Here is an 18,175-nt window from a genome sequence, read left to right on the forward strand (position 1 = left end):
TGGGCATGCTCTGGGCAGTTTAGAAAGCTTAGATACTGTCTTTAGGTGTTCAGGTTCTTATGGAATTGAGCACATGCTATCATTTCTCTTACATGGTGACATCACTTAACATTCTAAGCCAGTGAGGTGCCAGGCACCATGCCAGGAGATGGAGATAGTAAGATGAATTCACCAGGAGCTCAGCCTCAAGGCGTTGCTTCCAGCAGAGGAAGCTGCTGGGGGTGACTAGCTACCAGGGCTGTGGAAGGTACAGCTGGGGCGGAGGGCAGGCTCCCCCAAATGCCATTTAGCGTTGGAGGACGGAGGAGGCGTTTTCAGGCGGGAGCAAAGGCATAGCGTCCTGAAAGCACTTGGTATTTTAGGGGGTTGTTGCCCAGTGCCCCAGCGTGAAGGCTGCGGGTAGGGATTAAGTGGAAATCGACCAGTCATGTGGGCTCCGGTGTGAGCTATGGAAGTCCTGGGGCTTTTCTAACAAGGGATGAGTTGCTAGGTCTGTACATGTGGAACTTGAGTGTGTTCTCCATGAGTTGACCTGGGACAGAGATGCTCTTTACTGGTGACTCAGCTTCTGGAAATAAACATTTATTTTATTTATTGTTGACATTACAGATGTCCCCCATCCCCCCCCCCACACACACACTTTATCCACCTCCACTCAGACACCCCCCCCGCCCCCCATGGATGCTTGAGAACAATCAGAAGTTGTTAGTCATAGCAGGAAGGGTTTGTGTGTGGAATTGTCAAGGCTGACTTGAAAACCTTGTCTAATAGATTGAAGGGATGTCCTTAACCTCTTTTTGTCATTTTGTCATTTGAGGGTTAGGGAGGCTAAAATTCTTTAGAGTATTTTAAGCATGGATTAACCTCAATTTAGGAATAAGTTGTATTTTTAAAATTCACAAGTCTTTTGGACTTAGAATGCATTTCTCCATATAACATTGTCACTAGGTGAGGTCATCCTATGCCCACAGATGGGAAAGGAGGCAGCTCTGTCCGGCTTGGAGTCAGAAGTCCTGGGTCCCCTAGTGCTTGCCCCTGCCAGCTGTGTGCCTCGGAGAAACCCCCTCGTGCCAGTTGTCCTTCCTCTCCAGGTTGCTGTGAGAATCAGGATAGCCGGGGAAGGTGCTGTGTCGCTTAAAGCACATGCTAGCTACGAGTCACGTGTCGGGGAGAATGACTGTCCCAGGTGGGGAATGTGTGGGTCAGGAAGGCATGTCGCTGGCTGCAGGTGAGCACAGAGCCCCGCAGACGCAGCCCACCGTGGCTCCAAGTTTGCTCTCACTCCTTGAGGAGGAGGAGGAGAGAAAGGACTTCAGCTGCAGAGGACTCGGCTGAGGAATCTTAAAAATGCAGATCGTGCCCGGCCAGCATGGCTCAGTGGTTGAGCATTGACCTGTGAACCAGGAGGTCACAGTTCAATTCCTGGTCAGGGTACATGCCCAGGCTGCAGGCTCGATCCCCAGTGTGGGTTGTGCCTATGCAGGAGGCAGCTGATCAGCGATTCTCTCTCATCATTGACGTTTCTATCTCCCTCTCTTCTTTCAAATCAGTAAAATATATTTTTTAAAATTTAGATTGCAGGGCTCTACTTCCTGGTCACCTGGTTGGGGTGGGGTGCCTGGAGAGGATCCAGGAGAGGTGAGAGCTAGGGAGCTTGGTGGGTAGAGCCCTTGAGGATGGTCAGAACGCAGGGAAGAACCCCGCCCCATTTCTTTCTGGGTTCCTGCCCTCCTTACTGCTGCTAATGTTGCGGCCAGGCAGTGGGGCGGGGCAGGCACTGGACTTGTCTGTGTGGAGCCATCAGAAGGCAAGAACAAAGGTCTGGACCGCCTTGGGGGCGGCGGCGGCTGGAAGGAGGGGCATCAGGGGGAGCAAGAGCTGCTTTAGGACTACAGGAGCCCCGTCTGATGGAGCACAGGCCTGGTCCCTGCTCCTGGTACCCCAGCTCCATTCCTGGTACCCCAGCTCCGGGCTGCCAAGCACAGGAAGCAGGGGGCTTATTTGCACTAACTCAATGGTGACTACTTTTGAAAGAAAAACAAAACAAAAAAACAGAAACAACTATTACTCGCACATGTGTGTATGTGTGTCCATCAGTCAGAGTTTATTAACTTTGGGTCATGATGTGGGCGTGATTTAGGTGATTCCATTCCCCCCCTAGTGATAGCAAGTTGTGCGCATTCGCTCAGCAAACATTTGCGTCTGGCTGTGTGCTCAGCTGAGCGCTCTAATAAAGGTCAGTGATATTCTGTTTCGTTTAAACAAGACCCGGATAAGAGAAGAGGCTGCTCCAGTCCCATAAGACTGAAAATGGATAGAATGTGACATATAATCTGGCACAACATTTCTTTACCCAGAAAGAGGAGAGGGGGTCCAGTTTCGTTTCAGAGTGTTGGTGATTTATGTGCTTCCAGCAAAACTGAAGAGCCTTTCAGGTTTCTCAGCCCTGGGATCGCAGTGTGGAATTAGACCACAAAGCAAACCTTTCCTTGAACACCTTCTTGTTACCGAATAGGTTTATGTTCTGATTTTAAAGAGAAAACAAAGACAACTTGCTATACTTACCTCAGCACCTTGGAATGACAAGATATAGCCTATGTATTCAAATGGAAAAAATGGATTATCAATTTTGTGACACTTCCAAAAAGAGTATAAACTGCTTTGATAATCACTAGAATAAATTTAGAGAAAATCAATTTTAATCTCTTTTGTAGGCAAGAAGGTAAGAAAGGTTCTTTGGGGGCCTTCAGAAGCTTTATCACTTTATGTGTTGACGCTTAAATTACATGCTCACAAGGCCGTATCTACTTGTGCTTCCATTTTGAAATGACATACATATAATTTATTTCAATTTTTAATAAGTGAAAGCATAGCTCTACATTTTTATTTAAAAACCAGTGGCCCAGTGCACAAATTCATGCACATTGAAAGGAAATTAATTAGAAGAAATATTTTAATATTGCTATTTGCCCTTTCTTTATAATAGAAGTGTCAGCCAAATTCACGATTGACAATGACAGATTGAAATGCACGTGTGCGATTGGCACCAGGAAAGCTTTATATGTATTGCGCATGTGCAAATCAACTTAGCCTTTTATATATATGCTTAATTAGACCTGCTTTCTGATTTAGCTAAACTTTTTCCAGCCCAGTGAAGCACCCCAACTTCTCTTTCAGGTAATTGTCAGCAACACAACAGTAAATATCAACACAAAGCAGATTATTATTGTAGATCAGGCAGGGAGAACAAAGGGTAAAATATTTAACTGCAGCAGTGTTTGACTATATTCTGTGCAGTGAGAAAACCTGAAGTCATTTTCAAGGTCCACCATTTCTTCTTTTCAGTTGGGTCAAGTTTCTAAGCTTTCTAAATCTCCATTTTCCAGCTAATGAAAATAAAATAGGATTCCACTGAGTCTCCTATCTATCTACTTCTGGATTTTTGTGAGGATCAAATGAGATGAGGCATGGGAAAATGTTTCACAGACATTTGGTTAAAGTGTAAAATGTTTCCACCTGGCTATAAAGTAAGTTGTGTTCCTGGGCTGAAGAAACCCCAAAGAGGCTAGTCGCTAGGGAGAGGAAGCTGGGCATTGCTTCGTGACATCATTAACCTGGTGCCCACAGCCACCATTTAGGGGCTGGGCTGAGCTGTGAGCCTCATTTTGCGCCATGGGGTCTCGGCAACATCGGCTGTGATTCTGCGATTTGGTGGGCTGTCTCTCTGGGGTGGTGGTGGGGCCTGTGTCCCACTTGGGGGAAGCTGAGTGTTGCTTTGTGAGTGCCAGGCCTGTTTCTCTATAAATGACCAGTGCACGTTATGGCAGCTCCTGTGTCGAGCATCTCCCCCCTGGTGGTCAGTGTACATCATAACAACTGGTGGGACTGTTGGACACTTAGCATATTAGCCTTTTATATATATATAGATAGCTTCTATAAAACATACTGCCTATATCTACAGATGAACTGCAGCTTTTTCCCTTTTATCTTTAATACTAAAAAAAAGATAGGGAGAATAAGATACTTGAGAGTAAAGAGGCCTTGGCCTTTGTCTCTCCCACACCCTAGTCCCCTCAGGGCAAGGCTATGAGGTCACAGTCCCTGCCTGCAACTTCCCTTTCTCTGTTTACTTGCTTTGTTTCCTTGGGCAAGTTACTCAAGTTTTCTGGGCCTCAATTTTTCATCTGTAAACTGGGGCAACGTTTGTACCTACCACATAGGATAGCTGTGAGGATTTATTGAGGTAGTTCAAGTAAAGCACTAAAAGTTTCTGGCCTGTAATAAGAATTCAAATATTAGCTACTTTATTATGCTTACTACTACCTGAAAATGAACAAAGGCATTCACAATGTTGAGCACATTATTAATGGACCCGGAGACTGTGAAAGAGTGCCATCCAGATGCCAAGAACTCTAGGAATTGTTGACTCCGGTGCTGTAGGAATTGAATGGAAGGTGTTACAGAAGGTACCACAGGCCACTTTGTACCGTCCACCCTTCTCCTGAGAAAGTAGAGGGATGATGGCCTTGAGAAATCCTGTTCATCACCCGGGAGTTGTGGAGGTCAAGGCCAGCTTAAAGGTATAGCGTGAAATCAATGCTGTTAGTCAGCAAAACACAGATGCACTCTTTTAGAGAGTCGCTTGGTATTCTACAAGTTTATTGTCAAATGGGAAGAAGAAACTAACACTCAAAATATAAAATAGGAGCAATGTTATTATTTTCAAATAATATTGTTTAAAATGGAGAATTGAAGATGACAAACCAAAAAATCTCTACAAATTAATTGTTTAGTAAAAACTCCACAAATACATGTATTACAAAATAAATACACTTGAAAAATAAATACATTAACAATATCTAGTATATATAATGAAAACATGATTCTGTGGATATTAGCAGAAAAAAACGTTAAATTCGCAGGAAGACTTAATAAGAAATATGAATTGACTGTATTAAAGATGTATTAACTCCACTGATAGGATTTTTGTCAAGGGCACTTGAAAAGCAAGATGAATAATGGAGGGTATATATCATGTGTATGGATGTGAACATATGGAATTATACTGTAAACGTGTGGGTTCTTCCCAAATTAATTTATAAATGGAATCCCAATTATATTCTCAAAGGGATTATCAAAGTATGACAGGTCTTCAGTACGATAAAGGTGGCTTTACATTCTGTGAGAGAAGAGTGATTTATTCAGAACATTGTGGTTAGATCATTGAGAACGCAAAGCCCACATTGTATTATGATGGGGTGAAGTCTTGAATGAAAAGGAAGCGGATGGTGTTTGTCCACAAGAAAAAAAATCAAAATTTCCAAAGGTCAAAGTATCATATACAAACAAATGTCAAGTGATAAGCCTCGTTCAGTATTTGCAGGTTCATTGATCTAGAGAGTAACCCTTCGCCTATCTCTTAGGCAAAGTGTATTATTTTAAAGATATAAACACTTCTTTAAGAATAAGGCAAAGAGCCGAAACCGGTTTGGCTCAGTGGATAGAGCGTCGGCCTGCGGACTGAAAGGTCCCAGGTTCGATTCCGGTTAAGGGCATGTACCTGGGTTGCGGGCACATCCCCAGTGGGAGATGTGCAGGAGGCAGCTGATCGATGTTTCTCTCTCATCGATGTTTCTAACTCTCTATCTCTCTCCCTTCCTCTCTGTAAAAAATCAATAAAATATATTTAAAAAAAAAAAAAAAAAAAAAAAAAGAATAAGGCAAAGACCTGAGCTATTTTCATTGTCCGGTTCCTTAGTAATTATTTAATCAGAAGCCTGCAGTAAGGTGAACCTTGAGATATAAAAGAACTGAATGGTACTTTCTAGATTCATCTTAATAGGTTCTTTGTACTTGGACAGAAAGCAAACTATCGATTCTGTTAAATAACAGTTCAGATGGGTAAATTTTAAAGATCTAATCGCCTTTATTGAATGATTCATGAATTGGGCAGCCTCCCATCCAGCAAGTAGAAAGGAGCTCGGCTGGGCTGTGGAAAGGAAAGGTTTTTTAAGGCAGGGGTGGGGGGTGGGGGTGTGGGGTGGGGTGTGGGGGGGTGGGGTGGGATGTGGGGGGTGTGGGATGGGATGTGGGGGGTGTGGGGTGGGATGTGGGGGGTGTGGGGTGGGATGTGGGGGGTGTGGGGTGGGGTGTGGGGGTGTGGGGTGGGGTGTAGGGGGGTGGGGTGGGATGTGGGGGGTGTGGGATGGGACGTGGGGTGGTGGCGGTATTAGCCAAGAGTGCATTGTTCAGCCAGGGTTGCCCTCCTGAGGGGACGGGGAAGGGCCTTCCTGCAGGAGTGACTCCAGGTTGACTGGTTACAGGCTGCGTTCCTCACAAGCCGAAGCTGCAGCTACATTTGGCATTAAGTCATGGTTCGCTGCTGCGGGCTCAGCTCCACTTTGGTCTGTTTGTTAACAATTCTCATATACTGATTTTATTATTAGCCTGTGTTCTCGCTCTTTCCTTTTCTTTACCCCCTTTCCCTCTCCATCTCTCCTTTCTTTATTTCATTTTAAGTTTGTTTAAAAATAGTAACGTGTCATAAGAACTCAGGTATTACAGCAACATGTGAAAGTTACAGCTCCCTGTTTGTGTCCGCCCCAGCCCCTCCCTGAAGTCAGCATCTTTCTTCCTCCCAGGCCAGCCCTCGCCATTGGCTGCTGCCCTCACGGTGCTGTTTGTGGATGTTTCCCTCAGAGGCCACCTTGTACAGTTTTAGGCAAATAATAGGCCTTCATATATTTTGTCGGAAGAGCGAGTGAAAATTGTAGACATATGCTTAATTTGCCTAATTCCTTTGCAATTCAACCAACTGGTATTTTAAGCAGAGTCCTGGGGCTTCTTTTGAAGAGACAATATTCTTCTCCCAGCCCCTCCAATTCCAACACTTACGCATCCCTACCCGTGCATATCTTTGTAATGGTTTCCGTTAAGTTGAAAACATTTCTTTATGTTACCATAATAATCTAATATTTTTTCCCTTCCAGCTGCCGTTGCCGCCGTGCTGCACTGGTAAGATTGTTTTTCTCCTGTGGCCCTCTTTCTGCAGATCGTTATAACTTACCTTCGCTATCTTCCTTCGCTATAAGGGGATCATTTCAGTATGATCAGGGTGAATATATATAATCACATGCAGCACAGGAGTCTGAAAAAGTAGTTTAATTGATAAATCAGGTCAGAATAATAGAATTTTTTAATAAAGAGATTCATTATTGAAGAGGTTATATTTGAGACTCTATTTCGCTTAACATTAGTATAGTGTTCATGTTGCGAAGATTAATTTTTTTAATCTTCTGGATAGAGAGAAATATGAATTTCATTAATCAGACATTTCTGAAATGGTTATTCAATGACATTTATAGTCTACAAATTTTATTGTACTTGGCTTAAAGTGTTTTCTGGTTCATTTTAACTTTAAAATCTAACTTGAATGTGTTTTCTTATAGAGAGAAATTTTAGTACCGACGTAAGACATACTGAGCAGAAAAACAAATATGGGTCCCATTGTATTTGCATGTTGTTATGAAATTATCTGCAGATTATTAGATAATTATTAGTAAGTTTCAGCATAGTTGCTCTGTTGCTCTTGTTTTTGCAGGAGCCACATCACACACCTCTTTGAAAATGATCGTCATTTTTCTCACCTCTCAACATTGGAAAGGGAGATGGCTTTTCGCACTGAAATGGTTAGTTTTCATGTGGTGTTTAATTGTAGTATTTTAGAAATCTCAAAATGTTAAGCTTTTTCTTATGGAGATTTTCAACGATGTTCCAGAGTAGAAAGAGTGGACACCTTCCATCTCCTCATCCCCCAGGTTAACACCCAGGACACAGCCATTTCTCGTTTCATCCACACCTCACACACACCCCTCTCCTCAAAGCAAACGTCAGCCTTACATCATTTCATCTGTAAACACTCATATGTATCTTTTGGGAAGGACTTTTTTGTTGATGACAGTCCCTTTATCACGCTTGAAAACAGTGAACAGCAATTTTTAATAACATCGAGTGTCAATCCCTGTGTAAATATCTCGATTGACTTTTTTTTTACAGTTAGTGTGTTGGTATGTTTGAATCAGGATCCAAACATTGCATTTAGTTGATGTATCTCTTATTTCTCTCTTAAGCCTTTCAATCTATAAGTTCCTCTTTCATTTTTGTTTTCCTTGCTATTTATGTTTTGAAGAAGCCTGGCCATTTGTCCTATAGAATTACCCTCAGTAATTCATGTATTTAATATGTTCCACTGTCCCAAATGTCCTGGAAATTGATAGATAAGAGTCTCGATAGCTGAAGGTTTGATTTTTCGGGGGAGGGGCAGGGATACTTCAGAAGTGGGGCTCTGCACTGGCTGTACCATGTGAAGAGGCATGCGTAACTGGTTGTCTCACTTTCTGTGATGTTGAGATTGATCAATGGCTTTAGGTATTGTCATAGGTGGCCCTCACCCTAGATCAGTTATTTCATTAGGATTTCCAAATGATGACTATCCTATTACCTTTTCTGCATTATTGACTGTAACTCTTCTATAAAGGACTTTCCCATAATACTTATTTGGTTTCTCTGGGGTGTCCCTCATACAGGTAAGGCGGGGTCCTTCTTGATTCCTTCTAGATACCACTTTTCGGAAAAATTAGTAGGTTCTCTTGCATCTTCTCATTATGATCTGATGGGTTGAACGTTGTATAAACTTACCCGTCTGTAGGTGCTGAGAGCCTTGCAGTTGGCTCTCTGTCCCCTTGACAGGACCTCACCAGTGTCCTGTAGCTTCCTTACTTTCTGGTCCTATAGACATTTTATATCCTGACCTGGAATTGTCCAGTTTTTCAAGGAGCCCTGATTCCTTTCAGTGGCAAATGGTATTTAGAGACCACAGTTTTGGTGCTAGATATGCTCATTGCTGCTATTTTATGTTCGATTGGCCTTTTAAATAAATTAGAATTAGGAAACAGTCTTTTTAAGAGAAAATAAATTGTGAATTTATCTTCATATTTTTAAATTCAAATTTAGTATTTCATGGTTTTTGCTTATTTTATATTAAATTTGTATCTTTTCTGTTAGCCTGAGAATCTTGGTTTGAAATTACTTACTTTTGACGAATAATAGTGCCAAAGGTATTGTTAAAAATGTGATTAAAATATGATAGCTGAAAACAAGTTAGGACTTTCTTGCATTTCAATATGACTTAAGGATACCTAGTAGGGATGCACAGTAAAATTGCTATATCTTAAAGTTATTGGAAATCATCTCCCAACTTGATAGTTAATTTCTTTCTTTAAAATTTTTTTGACATGTAGGTATTTAAATTTGTAATTTTATGATTAGTAAGATATTTACATGATTCCAAAATCAAACTTACAGAACAAGAATTCAAATAAGCTGTTAGGAGAAACATTTTTGGCCAGGTAAGAATTTGTGGCTCATAGTAAATTTTAAGTTCCATAGCAAACCACTCACCCTATTCATAAGATAGCCCCCTCCAACACTTACATTATATGGGTTTTCTTAAATGAGGTATGCTGAGCTATATTATTATTTTTTTTTTATTGTAGAAACTACTTTTGAAGCTCTTTTGAACCCATTTGTTTTAGTTAAGACAAAGTTATACTAAAATCTGTAGGTTTTTGCAACCTAAGAATTTATCAGTGGTTAGAAACCTGTGAAGTTGATTGTAGCTATTGCTTACTTGATTGCTTTGTTTTTGAAACACAGTGTACTCTAGGCTTTTTAAAGCTAATAAGAGGAACAGTAATTACGTGCTTTTTGTTATAACTATAATATGTGCTTATTTCAGGGATTGTATTATTCCTACTTCAAGACTATTGTGGAAGCACCCTCGTTTTTGAACGGAGTGTGGATGATTATGAATGATAAGCTGACTGAATATCCCCTTGTTATTAATACATTAAAAAGGTTCAATCTTTACCCTGAGGTAAGTTAGTTTTTTTAATTGTGATTGTCTTACTTAAAAAAAGAGTGTTATTTGTATTAAATGCTAATTCTAAATCACAGATATGATTCAAAATAAATTTTATTCTATTTTAAAAGAGAATGTATCTCTTCTTGGAAAGGAGTGTGAAGAGCATTATTAGGTTGAAGGGCGTTAACAGATCAGTGGGGACTGTTCTGACGGTGGCGGAGGAAATGTGCAGATTGTGTGGGTGGTGTGCTTGAGGGGAGTGTGACAGGGCAGCACCGTTCATGTCACATGTCACTGGCCACCGTGCTTCTTCCTTCTCTGGGATGCTTCCTGTAATGGGAGGTATATTCTTCCGTGGCCCACCCTCCAGGCAGGGAGGAAGGCAGTGACATCAGTAACTGGTTTTGGCCTCTCCTTTACTATCCCTGTTTTCAGGCGACACATCCCTGCGCTCCTCCAGGGCCCAGCGGAGCCGTGCCTTCCTCAGTGCTCGCCTCTGACCTGATGGGTGGTGCTCCAGTTGTGCCCACTTCCCCTGGGTCCCTTTTTAGCACACCGGCTGCCAACAGCACGGGCCTGATGCCAGGGCCGGAGGCCTCGGTCTCTGCAGGGTCCCGAGCCCTGGCTCAGTACCAGTACCGGGCGGGGCTCCCGCTCGTCTCCCAGTGAGTGAGAGGAGTTGAACTTGCAGGTCAGTGAGTTAGCCCTGCTGATGGATGGGCAGACAGGCCAGTCAACCGCCCCCCGGCTCCGTGCTCTCCTGCTTCCTGAGGACTTTCTATAACCACAGACACATTGCTTCTGCAGAAAGGATCCCAAGAAAGATGGGATCACATGGCACGTGTTTTTAAAATAAATGCCTTTTGTCTTTTAAGACTATTTATAACAATTTCCCATGTCATCTTCTTTTCCATAGCATCCTTTTTAATGGCTGTGTGCGCAATGTACCATTGTTTATTTAGTTCATCTTTTATGAAAAGTCTGCTTGTTTTCAACTGTTTAAAATACCCTAACACTGCAGTAAGCATTTTGAACTCAGTCTTTGCACTTGTAAAAAATATCCTTATATTTTTTACACTGTAACCTGTTGATGTGGAGCTGTTGAGTTGAACAGAATACATATTTGAATGGTTGTACATGTCGCCAAAGTGCTGGCCAGCTAGGTTACAGCAGCTGAAATCCCCCTGGCAGTGTTTGTGAGAAGCTTGTCTAATGAGTCCTTGCTACTGTGCGTAATCCTTTGCTCTCTCTCTGTGTGTGTATGAATTTACAGGAAAAAATGCATTTTCACTTTAAAAAGTGCATTTTCATGCCCTTTGTCTAAATTGCCATTGAAATTTTATAAGAGCTCATTTATTATGTGGAGAATGTGAATACTATGTTACATGGATACAACATTTTTCCCCAGCTTTTTGTTAGCCTTTTAGCTTTGTGCATGATGTGTATGTGTTATATCTGTGAATTGTTTTAATTATTATTTTCTTTTATTCTTATATTAAAAAATCTTTTTAATTGTGATAATTATGTTGTTAAGATTTACATTTTTAGTTTATCTGGAGTTTGTGTTAGTGTAGTATGGGGTAGAGTCTAATATTTTTCACAGTGGTCATCTGTGTGACCTACCTCTTTGATGTGTGCACCATCTTCTCCCTACATTCATTATTATACACAACATTATTGTGCATTTATGCTTCTGTTTTTGTTTTTATTTTTTACATATATCTTTATTGATTTTAGAGAGGAAGGGAGAGGGAAAGAGAGAGAATAACATCAACGATGAGAGAGAATCATTGGTCGGCTGCCTTCTGCACACCCAGGCATGTGCCCTTGACCAGAATCGAACCCGGGACCCTTCAGCCTGCAGGCTGATGCTCTATCCACTGAGTCAAACCAGCTAGGGCACTTGCTTCTGTTTTGGATTTTGTATTTAATATGGCCTTCGGTTGAGGTCCTGAGGCAGACTTTGAGATTTCCTGCAGGACGTGTGTGGAAGGGATGCCCTTAGGGTCAGTGCCAGGAGGTGGAAGAAGGAAGCAGGGTTAGGCGGGAGGAGAAGTTGGGCTGTGATGCAGTCACTATAAAGATAGCAGCCAATCCCATGGGAGCCCTGGAGCTGGGAGGGCTTTGCACAGTTGTCCTACCTGGAGGCAAGGGCTCTGGGACTAGTCAGTCAAAGGATGTAGTTGTCCTTGGGCAGTGAGTGTGACCTTTAGTAAATTTACGCATTAGCAGAGGGTAGTTCCCGGAGAGGGACTCAGCTGAGAGCTGCCAGCTACCATCCTCCCAGCTGCTGGGGTGGGAGGGCCTCAGGCCTGGAGGTCTGGGTGGCAGTCCGCCACCCACATGGGGTGCTTTGATCTGTTGGCTATTCTTGTGCCAGGATCACACTATTTTAATTGTAAGTAATACTTTTATGTGTGTTAGGACAGCCTCTTCAGTTCTCTCCTTTTTGTAATTCTTCTAGATAAAAGTTCCTGACAGATACTTGAAATTTGTTTAGTATTGTTTTATGTGTATGAATTAATTTGAGGGATTCACATCTCAAAAAATTAGATCTATTCAGGAAGACATCTCTCTGATTGTTCAACTCTTCTATGTTCCTCAGTAGTTTTATAGCTCTTGACCATATAAATCTTGCATGTTTCTGGTTATATTTTATTCTTGCTGGTGGGTGAGTGTTGAGGACTGACCAGCGAGGAGTCTGTGTTGGGGAGTGTCAGGCTCACCTTAGTAGACTTCAGAGATGCCCAGTAGATGGTACCGGAAGGGAAAATTGGACAATGATCAAGTATCTTAAAACTATTCCAGTAATGAAACTTTAGAGGCTAATATCTTTCCTCATAATGTCTCTATTTTTTAAAAATTAGGTCATCTTAGCCAGCTGGTACCGAATTTATACCAAAATAATGGACTTCATTGGCATTCAGACCAAGATCTGCTGGACGGTCACCAGAGGGGAAGGACTCAGTCCCATCGAGAGCTGTGAAGGTAAGTTTCTCTCTGCGACCTTGTCCAGTAGGTTGTTGCAGCCCGATAGACTTACCCAAACGTACGATCTGAACAACCACCATTTTATTCTGCTTAGGGACGCGAGGAGTCAGGATGTGGGTGGGGCTGCAGGGCTAGTCCGTTTCCCTGATGAGAGGCCTCGGCTGGTCCCCAGTGGCTGGGAAGACTGGTGTCACCTGGGGGTGCTACACTTTCCTTCTGGCTCCTGGGCCGTGGTGACTGCGAGGCTGGGCTCAGCTGGGATGCCGGCATGTTCCCTTGCCAGGCAGCTTGGCTTTTGGATAGCGTGCACCTCAGGTGGCCACTTGGGACCTCGCCTCAGCAGTCACATGGTGAGGCTTCTGCGTTCTCTGTTGAAGTAGTCACAAGCCCAGGCAGGCCCGAAAGCCGGGGGTAGACCCCGTACTCCCGCACGAGGAGTGTCTCCACGGCTGTTCGCCTTCCATCTGAGGGCCGCAGTGGTGGTGTGTGTATGGGTGGAAACCAAGGCACCATTTTCAAAATGAGCATGTTTACTATAAACTGCCAGATGCATGAGGTAATTTCTAGAGCATATGTTTTGTTCATTTAAAGGATTGGGAGATCCTGCTTGCTTTTATGTTGCTGTCATTTTTCTTTTAAATGGACTGATGATGGCATTATTCTTCATTTATGGCACATACTTAAGGTAAGACTGTTCATTGAGAATATTTTAGTTTGTGTTTTAATAATGTTTACTAGAATAATCTAAACAGTGAGAGTAGCATTACAATGTGGTTCAGTTTTATAACAATGCCATTTCTGATATCTCTGCTTGTAGATATAAAATTACTTCCCATTTGGATGATTTCACCATTGTCATGGCCAGCCAAACTGAAAATCATTAGAGGTTTAAATACAACATGGTGGGCTTATGTGATACATTTTAGGTATTCGTAAGCATTTGAGCATAAGCAATATGTGTTATTTACATAAAAGGAAATGGGAAGGACCACTCATTACCAGGTGATGTCAGTGGCTCTTCCTTTTCTAATGTTAAACTAGTAATATATTCTGTGCAGGTATTTACCATCCGACCTGATTTACTAGTAATTGAGCAGCATTCCTGCCCTAACCGGTTTGGCTCAGTGGATAGAGCATCGGCCTGTGGACTCAAGGGTCCCAGGTTCGATTCCGGTCAAGGACATGTACCTTGGTTGCGGGCACATACCCAGTAGGGAGTGTGCAGGAGGCAGCTGATCGATGTTTCTAACTCTCTATCCCTCTCCCTTCTTCTCTGTAAAAAAAATCATTAAAATATATTTTTAAAAAAATTGAGCAGCATTCCTAAAACTGAAAGATTGAGCATTTTCTAAGGGTTTTTCTATTTATCGCTCTCTTTTTTGACAAGTCTCCACGCTGTTTACTTGTTGAACTATTTTACCATGAGAGTATCCTTAGAGCATTCTTTTTTCCTGCTTCCTGATTCTTCGTATGACAGAAGTATGAGCATAGTATACGTGTGCTTTTCAGTTTGAGTCCATGGGTTTGAATCCGCTATCCTCCCATTGTCTGCTTTACTTTGCGAGTGTGGCTTTCATGGTAGTGCCTCTGTTGAGCTCTTAGCTCGGTGATTGAGGGTACAGCAGCTACTCAAAAATATTTATCAAATGCGGTTGCAGGTAGATCAGTTGAGAATATATTTGCATATAGATTGAAGATACTTTGATGCTAAGATTTCTGACTTAAGTCTAAGAACGTCTTTTTAATGATTTAATTGGGGGAGCCTGAAATGAAAATACATGATTTAAATGTGTGAAAAATTTTGTTTTTGAAACGAGACAACTTAACCCAGAGTTAAGTTGACCAGGAGAGCAGGCTGACTCGCAGGGAACACGGCCAGCGTGCCGTGTGTCCTGGGAGCAGGAGGGAGGCTGGGCGTCTGGTCCTCTTGCTGAGCGCTGCCCATCTGTCTTACGGACGGCTTTATTACATTTGGGAGATTAGATTTTAAGTAAGAGAAGTTAAAATATGGAAATGACATTATTGCTGAGTCGCTAATCTATAGCCATGCTCTTTTTTCATTGCAAGAAGGATTTCTGTGCATTTATTAAAGTCATCATTCAGTATAATTTCCTTAAGTGCCTGTTATAACCGTTGCTTCAAAGGCTGAAGGTACAGTACCCACTGCAGAGCGTCCTTAGCTGTCCATTGTCCTAGGCTGTTGTGATTAAGGCTGGAGGGCAGACGCGCTGTATGGAAGCTCTGAGTTGGGTGGAACCTGTTAACATTGAGTTTTTATGTAATTTGAGTAAATGACGTGGGAAGCAAGATTGCTGCCAGTTCTTTGGTTTGCCTTTACATTATAATATATATATATCTATATCTATAGCAACAAAGGTCTTTCAGGGCTGTACTGTAGGGGTGAAGTGTTTTATCAGCTTAACTGAAGTGGAAGTTATATATAGAAGGCTTCAGAAGGGTTTGGGTAGGAAGGAGACCTAGTGAGTTAGGAGACACTGTCTTCTATGTGAGAATAGAATAAGGGGACGTTTGCAAGACACTAGAAAAATGCCTGCCCTAAGAACACATTTTTTAATTGAATGAAGTGAATAAATAAACTGAGCTCAGGGTTGCTATATATCAAAGGCACAATAAGAATATATATCTGTCACATAAACTTCATTGGCATTCACTAGTTGCGGAAATATTTTTTCAATGGACTCACCTGAAGCTTTCCCTCTGTAGATTCCACTCTTTCCTTAGAGCTAGGTGTTTACTGAAGAAATGCACGTATAGCACTTGTGTACCCAGCTCTAGCTGAAGCTCTTCACTGTCATAAACTCATTCATCCTTAGGGTTAGCCTGTGAGGTCGGTTAACCATTTTATAGATGAGGAAACTGAGGCACAAGGACATTAAGTAACTCTCCGAGGTCACGTAGCTAGTCAGGTGCAGATGGATTGCTTTGAATCCATGTCACCGAAATGTGTAGGAAAAAAGAAAATTATCAAGTTATTAAGCGTCAGAACTGAAGCATCTACATTCTTACCCCCTCATTTTACATCTGATGAACTCGAGGCTCAGAAGGTGAGTGAGATGTGTGAGCAGAAGTGGTTGGTGTTCAGCAAGCTGAGAGCTTTTACAATCTGCACCACGGCAGCTTTTGCATTTTCTGACAGTTGGTGGTCATATTGCAAAAGAGACTTTTTTAACCACTAGGGAATGCTGAAATATCAACTGATCAACTGTAATGGGGGGAAATCAGTTTTAAGTGTTCTGGTTAGTACATCTTTTCTATGTAGCAAAATGAAAGGACCCCTGTGGTATTCTCTAAGGACGGAGGGGAGAGAGGAGGTGCTGGGCGCTGTTGTGGAATGATTGGGAGTCACGTCGTGTGGTGGTGACGGTCACGCGGCATTTCTTGTAGCTGGCAGGGAGAAAAGTGCGCCAGGATACCCGCCTCCCTGGCGAGCCAGCAGAGCTGCCTGCACTCAGGGGAGGGGCTGCCCCATAGCCTGCATTATGGTGGAACACTGAAGGATTTCGAGGTGGGAAGACAGGGAATGCAGAAGAGTTATAGGAAAATATTGACCTCTCACTACACAAAATGAACTACATAAAATTCAGGTTTCTGGTAGAATACACCATACATTATACCAAGAGACTTTGTCACACAAATGATAAGAAAAGAAAATGATTTCCCTAATCTTTAACGAGGGAAGCAGACCATCCAATAGGAAAAAGGACAAGAATGTGAACAGGCAACTCACAGAAGAGAAAATGCACCTTGTCAGGCAAAACCAAACAAAAGCCAGCCCCACTGCGATGAAGCTCTGTGTGATAGGCAGGAAGCACAGCTCACAGCACCAGCGAGGGAGCGTTCCCACCCGTGTGATGGCAAAATGGGGCAGGCCCGGGCCCATCAGTCTGTGTTACAGAGAAGGGGGTGTGGCTGGTATGGTGTTTTCTGGAAAGTTCACATTCTTTGACTTGGCCGGCTCACAGTTAGGTCTATCCTATAGAACATTGGTTCTCAACCTTGGCTGCACATTAGAATCACCTGGGAATCTTTTTAAAATCCTGATTTCTGGGCCTCATCCTCCAGAAATTCTGTTTCTTTGTTACTAATGTTGTGGCCCCACCCCATAACAAAGAAACAGAATTTCTGGAGGATGAGGCCCTGAAAACAGGATTTTAAAAAGATTCCAGGTGATTCTAATGTGCAGCCATGGTTGAGAACCACTGCTATAGAATGAAAGCACCAGCATTTACGTATAAGGGTGTTTATTTGAACTTTTAAAAATTATTTCAGCAAGGAATTGAAAAATATCTGTCTGTCCAGTAACAAAAGGGCGGGACAAATTGCAGTTCATTTATACTGTGTGATAGTTGACATCTGTTCAGAAGAGTGCCTTGGGTTACATGTATTGATTAGGAATAATCTTCATGATAAATTAATTAGAAAAGGAGCCAATTCCAGAGGCATGTTAATAGTATGATCACGTTAACTATGTTGGTAATGGGTCAGAGAAGGATCTGGAAGGATGGACGCACACATGTGATTGCAGGGTTGGTTGGGCCTGGCCTGGATTCTGACCTGAGCGCGTTTTCTCCTCTTGCAGCGGCAGCCGGTTAGGAGGCCTGGTCACGGTGCTGTGCTTCTTCTTCAATCACGGAGAGGTAGGCAGTCACCAGGATCATTTTCAAAATCCTTGGGGCATTTTACTTCCAGAAATACAAAGTCTATTCTATGATAGTCAAATATTTTTAAAATTTTAGGAAATTTTTACTTATTGAAATGCAGGTTTCTTTTTAATATTTAATGTCTTTACAATTTATAATAGCATTCTTTAAATGTTCGACCTTATTTTGATTCAAATTTTAAACACTAGCATTTATTGTAAGTTAGCTTTTCATCATCATGGTAGCTTTTATGTGGTACATCTCTTAGTGGTGAAGAAATCATGGGTCTCTATCGATGCTTTATATAACTTCAAACTGAAAGCTCATGGTGTAGCTGTTACCGACATAGCCAGCCGTGGACATAGCCAGCCGTGGGGATAACTTATAGGAGCTATATCACACACTTCTGTTTTAATGTATTTATAATAAGCTTTTATAGACTTCAAGTATCCTTCGTATTTTATTTTAGTTATAAATTTTCACATGCCCAAGGGCTTTATTAGGAGACAGCTTTGTAGAAAGCTTGGACTCTGGATCCTGCCCACTGGTGTTCGGATCCCGGCTCTGCCATTTGGTGACTGTGGCCTGGACAAGTCATTTC

General features: G+C 42.3%; 1 protein-coding gene across 4 annotated transcripts in view; it reads left to right on the plus strand.

The window, feature by feature from the left end:
* Positions 1–18,175, plus strand: part of DPY19L1 (dpy-19 like C-mannosyltransferase 1) — a 60,349-nt gene that overhangs the window by 8,601 nt on the left and 33,573 nt on the right. For all 4 annotated transcript variants that reach the window (XM_036327348.1, XM_036327347.1, XM_036327344.1 and 1 more), the window contains exons 2-7: positions 6,990–7,014; positions 7,601–7,688; positions 9,797–9,934; positions 12,790–12,910; positions 13,505–13,598; positions 17,514–17,571. In XM_036327348.1, coding sequence (XP_036183241.1) covers positions 6,990–7,014; positions 7,601–7,688; positions 9,797–9,934; positions 12,790–12,910; positions 13,505–13,598; positions 17,514–17,571 — 524 coding nt within the window. The remainder of the gene's footprint in view (positions 1–6,989; positions 7,015–7,600; positions 7,689–9,796; positions 9,935–12,789; positions 12,911–13,504; positions 13,599–17,513; positions 17,572–18,175) is intronic.

Source organism: Myotis myotis, unplaced genomic scaffold, assembly GCF_014108235.1.
Source record: "Myotis myotis isolate mMyoMyo1 unplaced genomic scaffold, mMyoMyo1.p scaffold_m19_p_11, whole genome shotgun sequence".
In the NCBI taxonomy this organism is placed as follows: Eukaryota; Metazoa; Chordata; class Mammalia; order Chiroptera; family Vespertilionidae; genus Myotis; species Myotis myotis.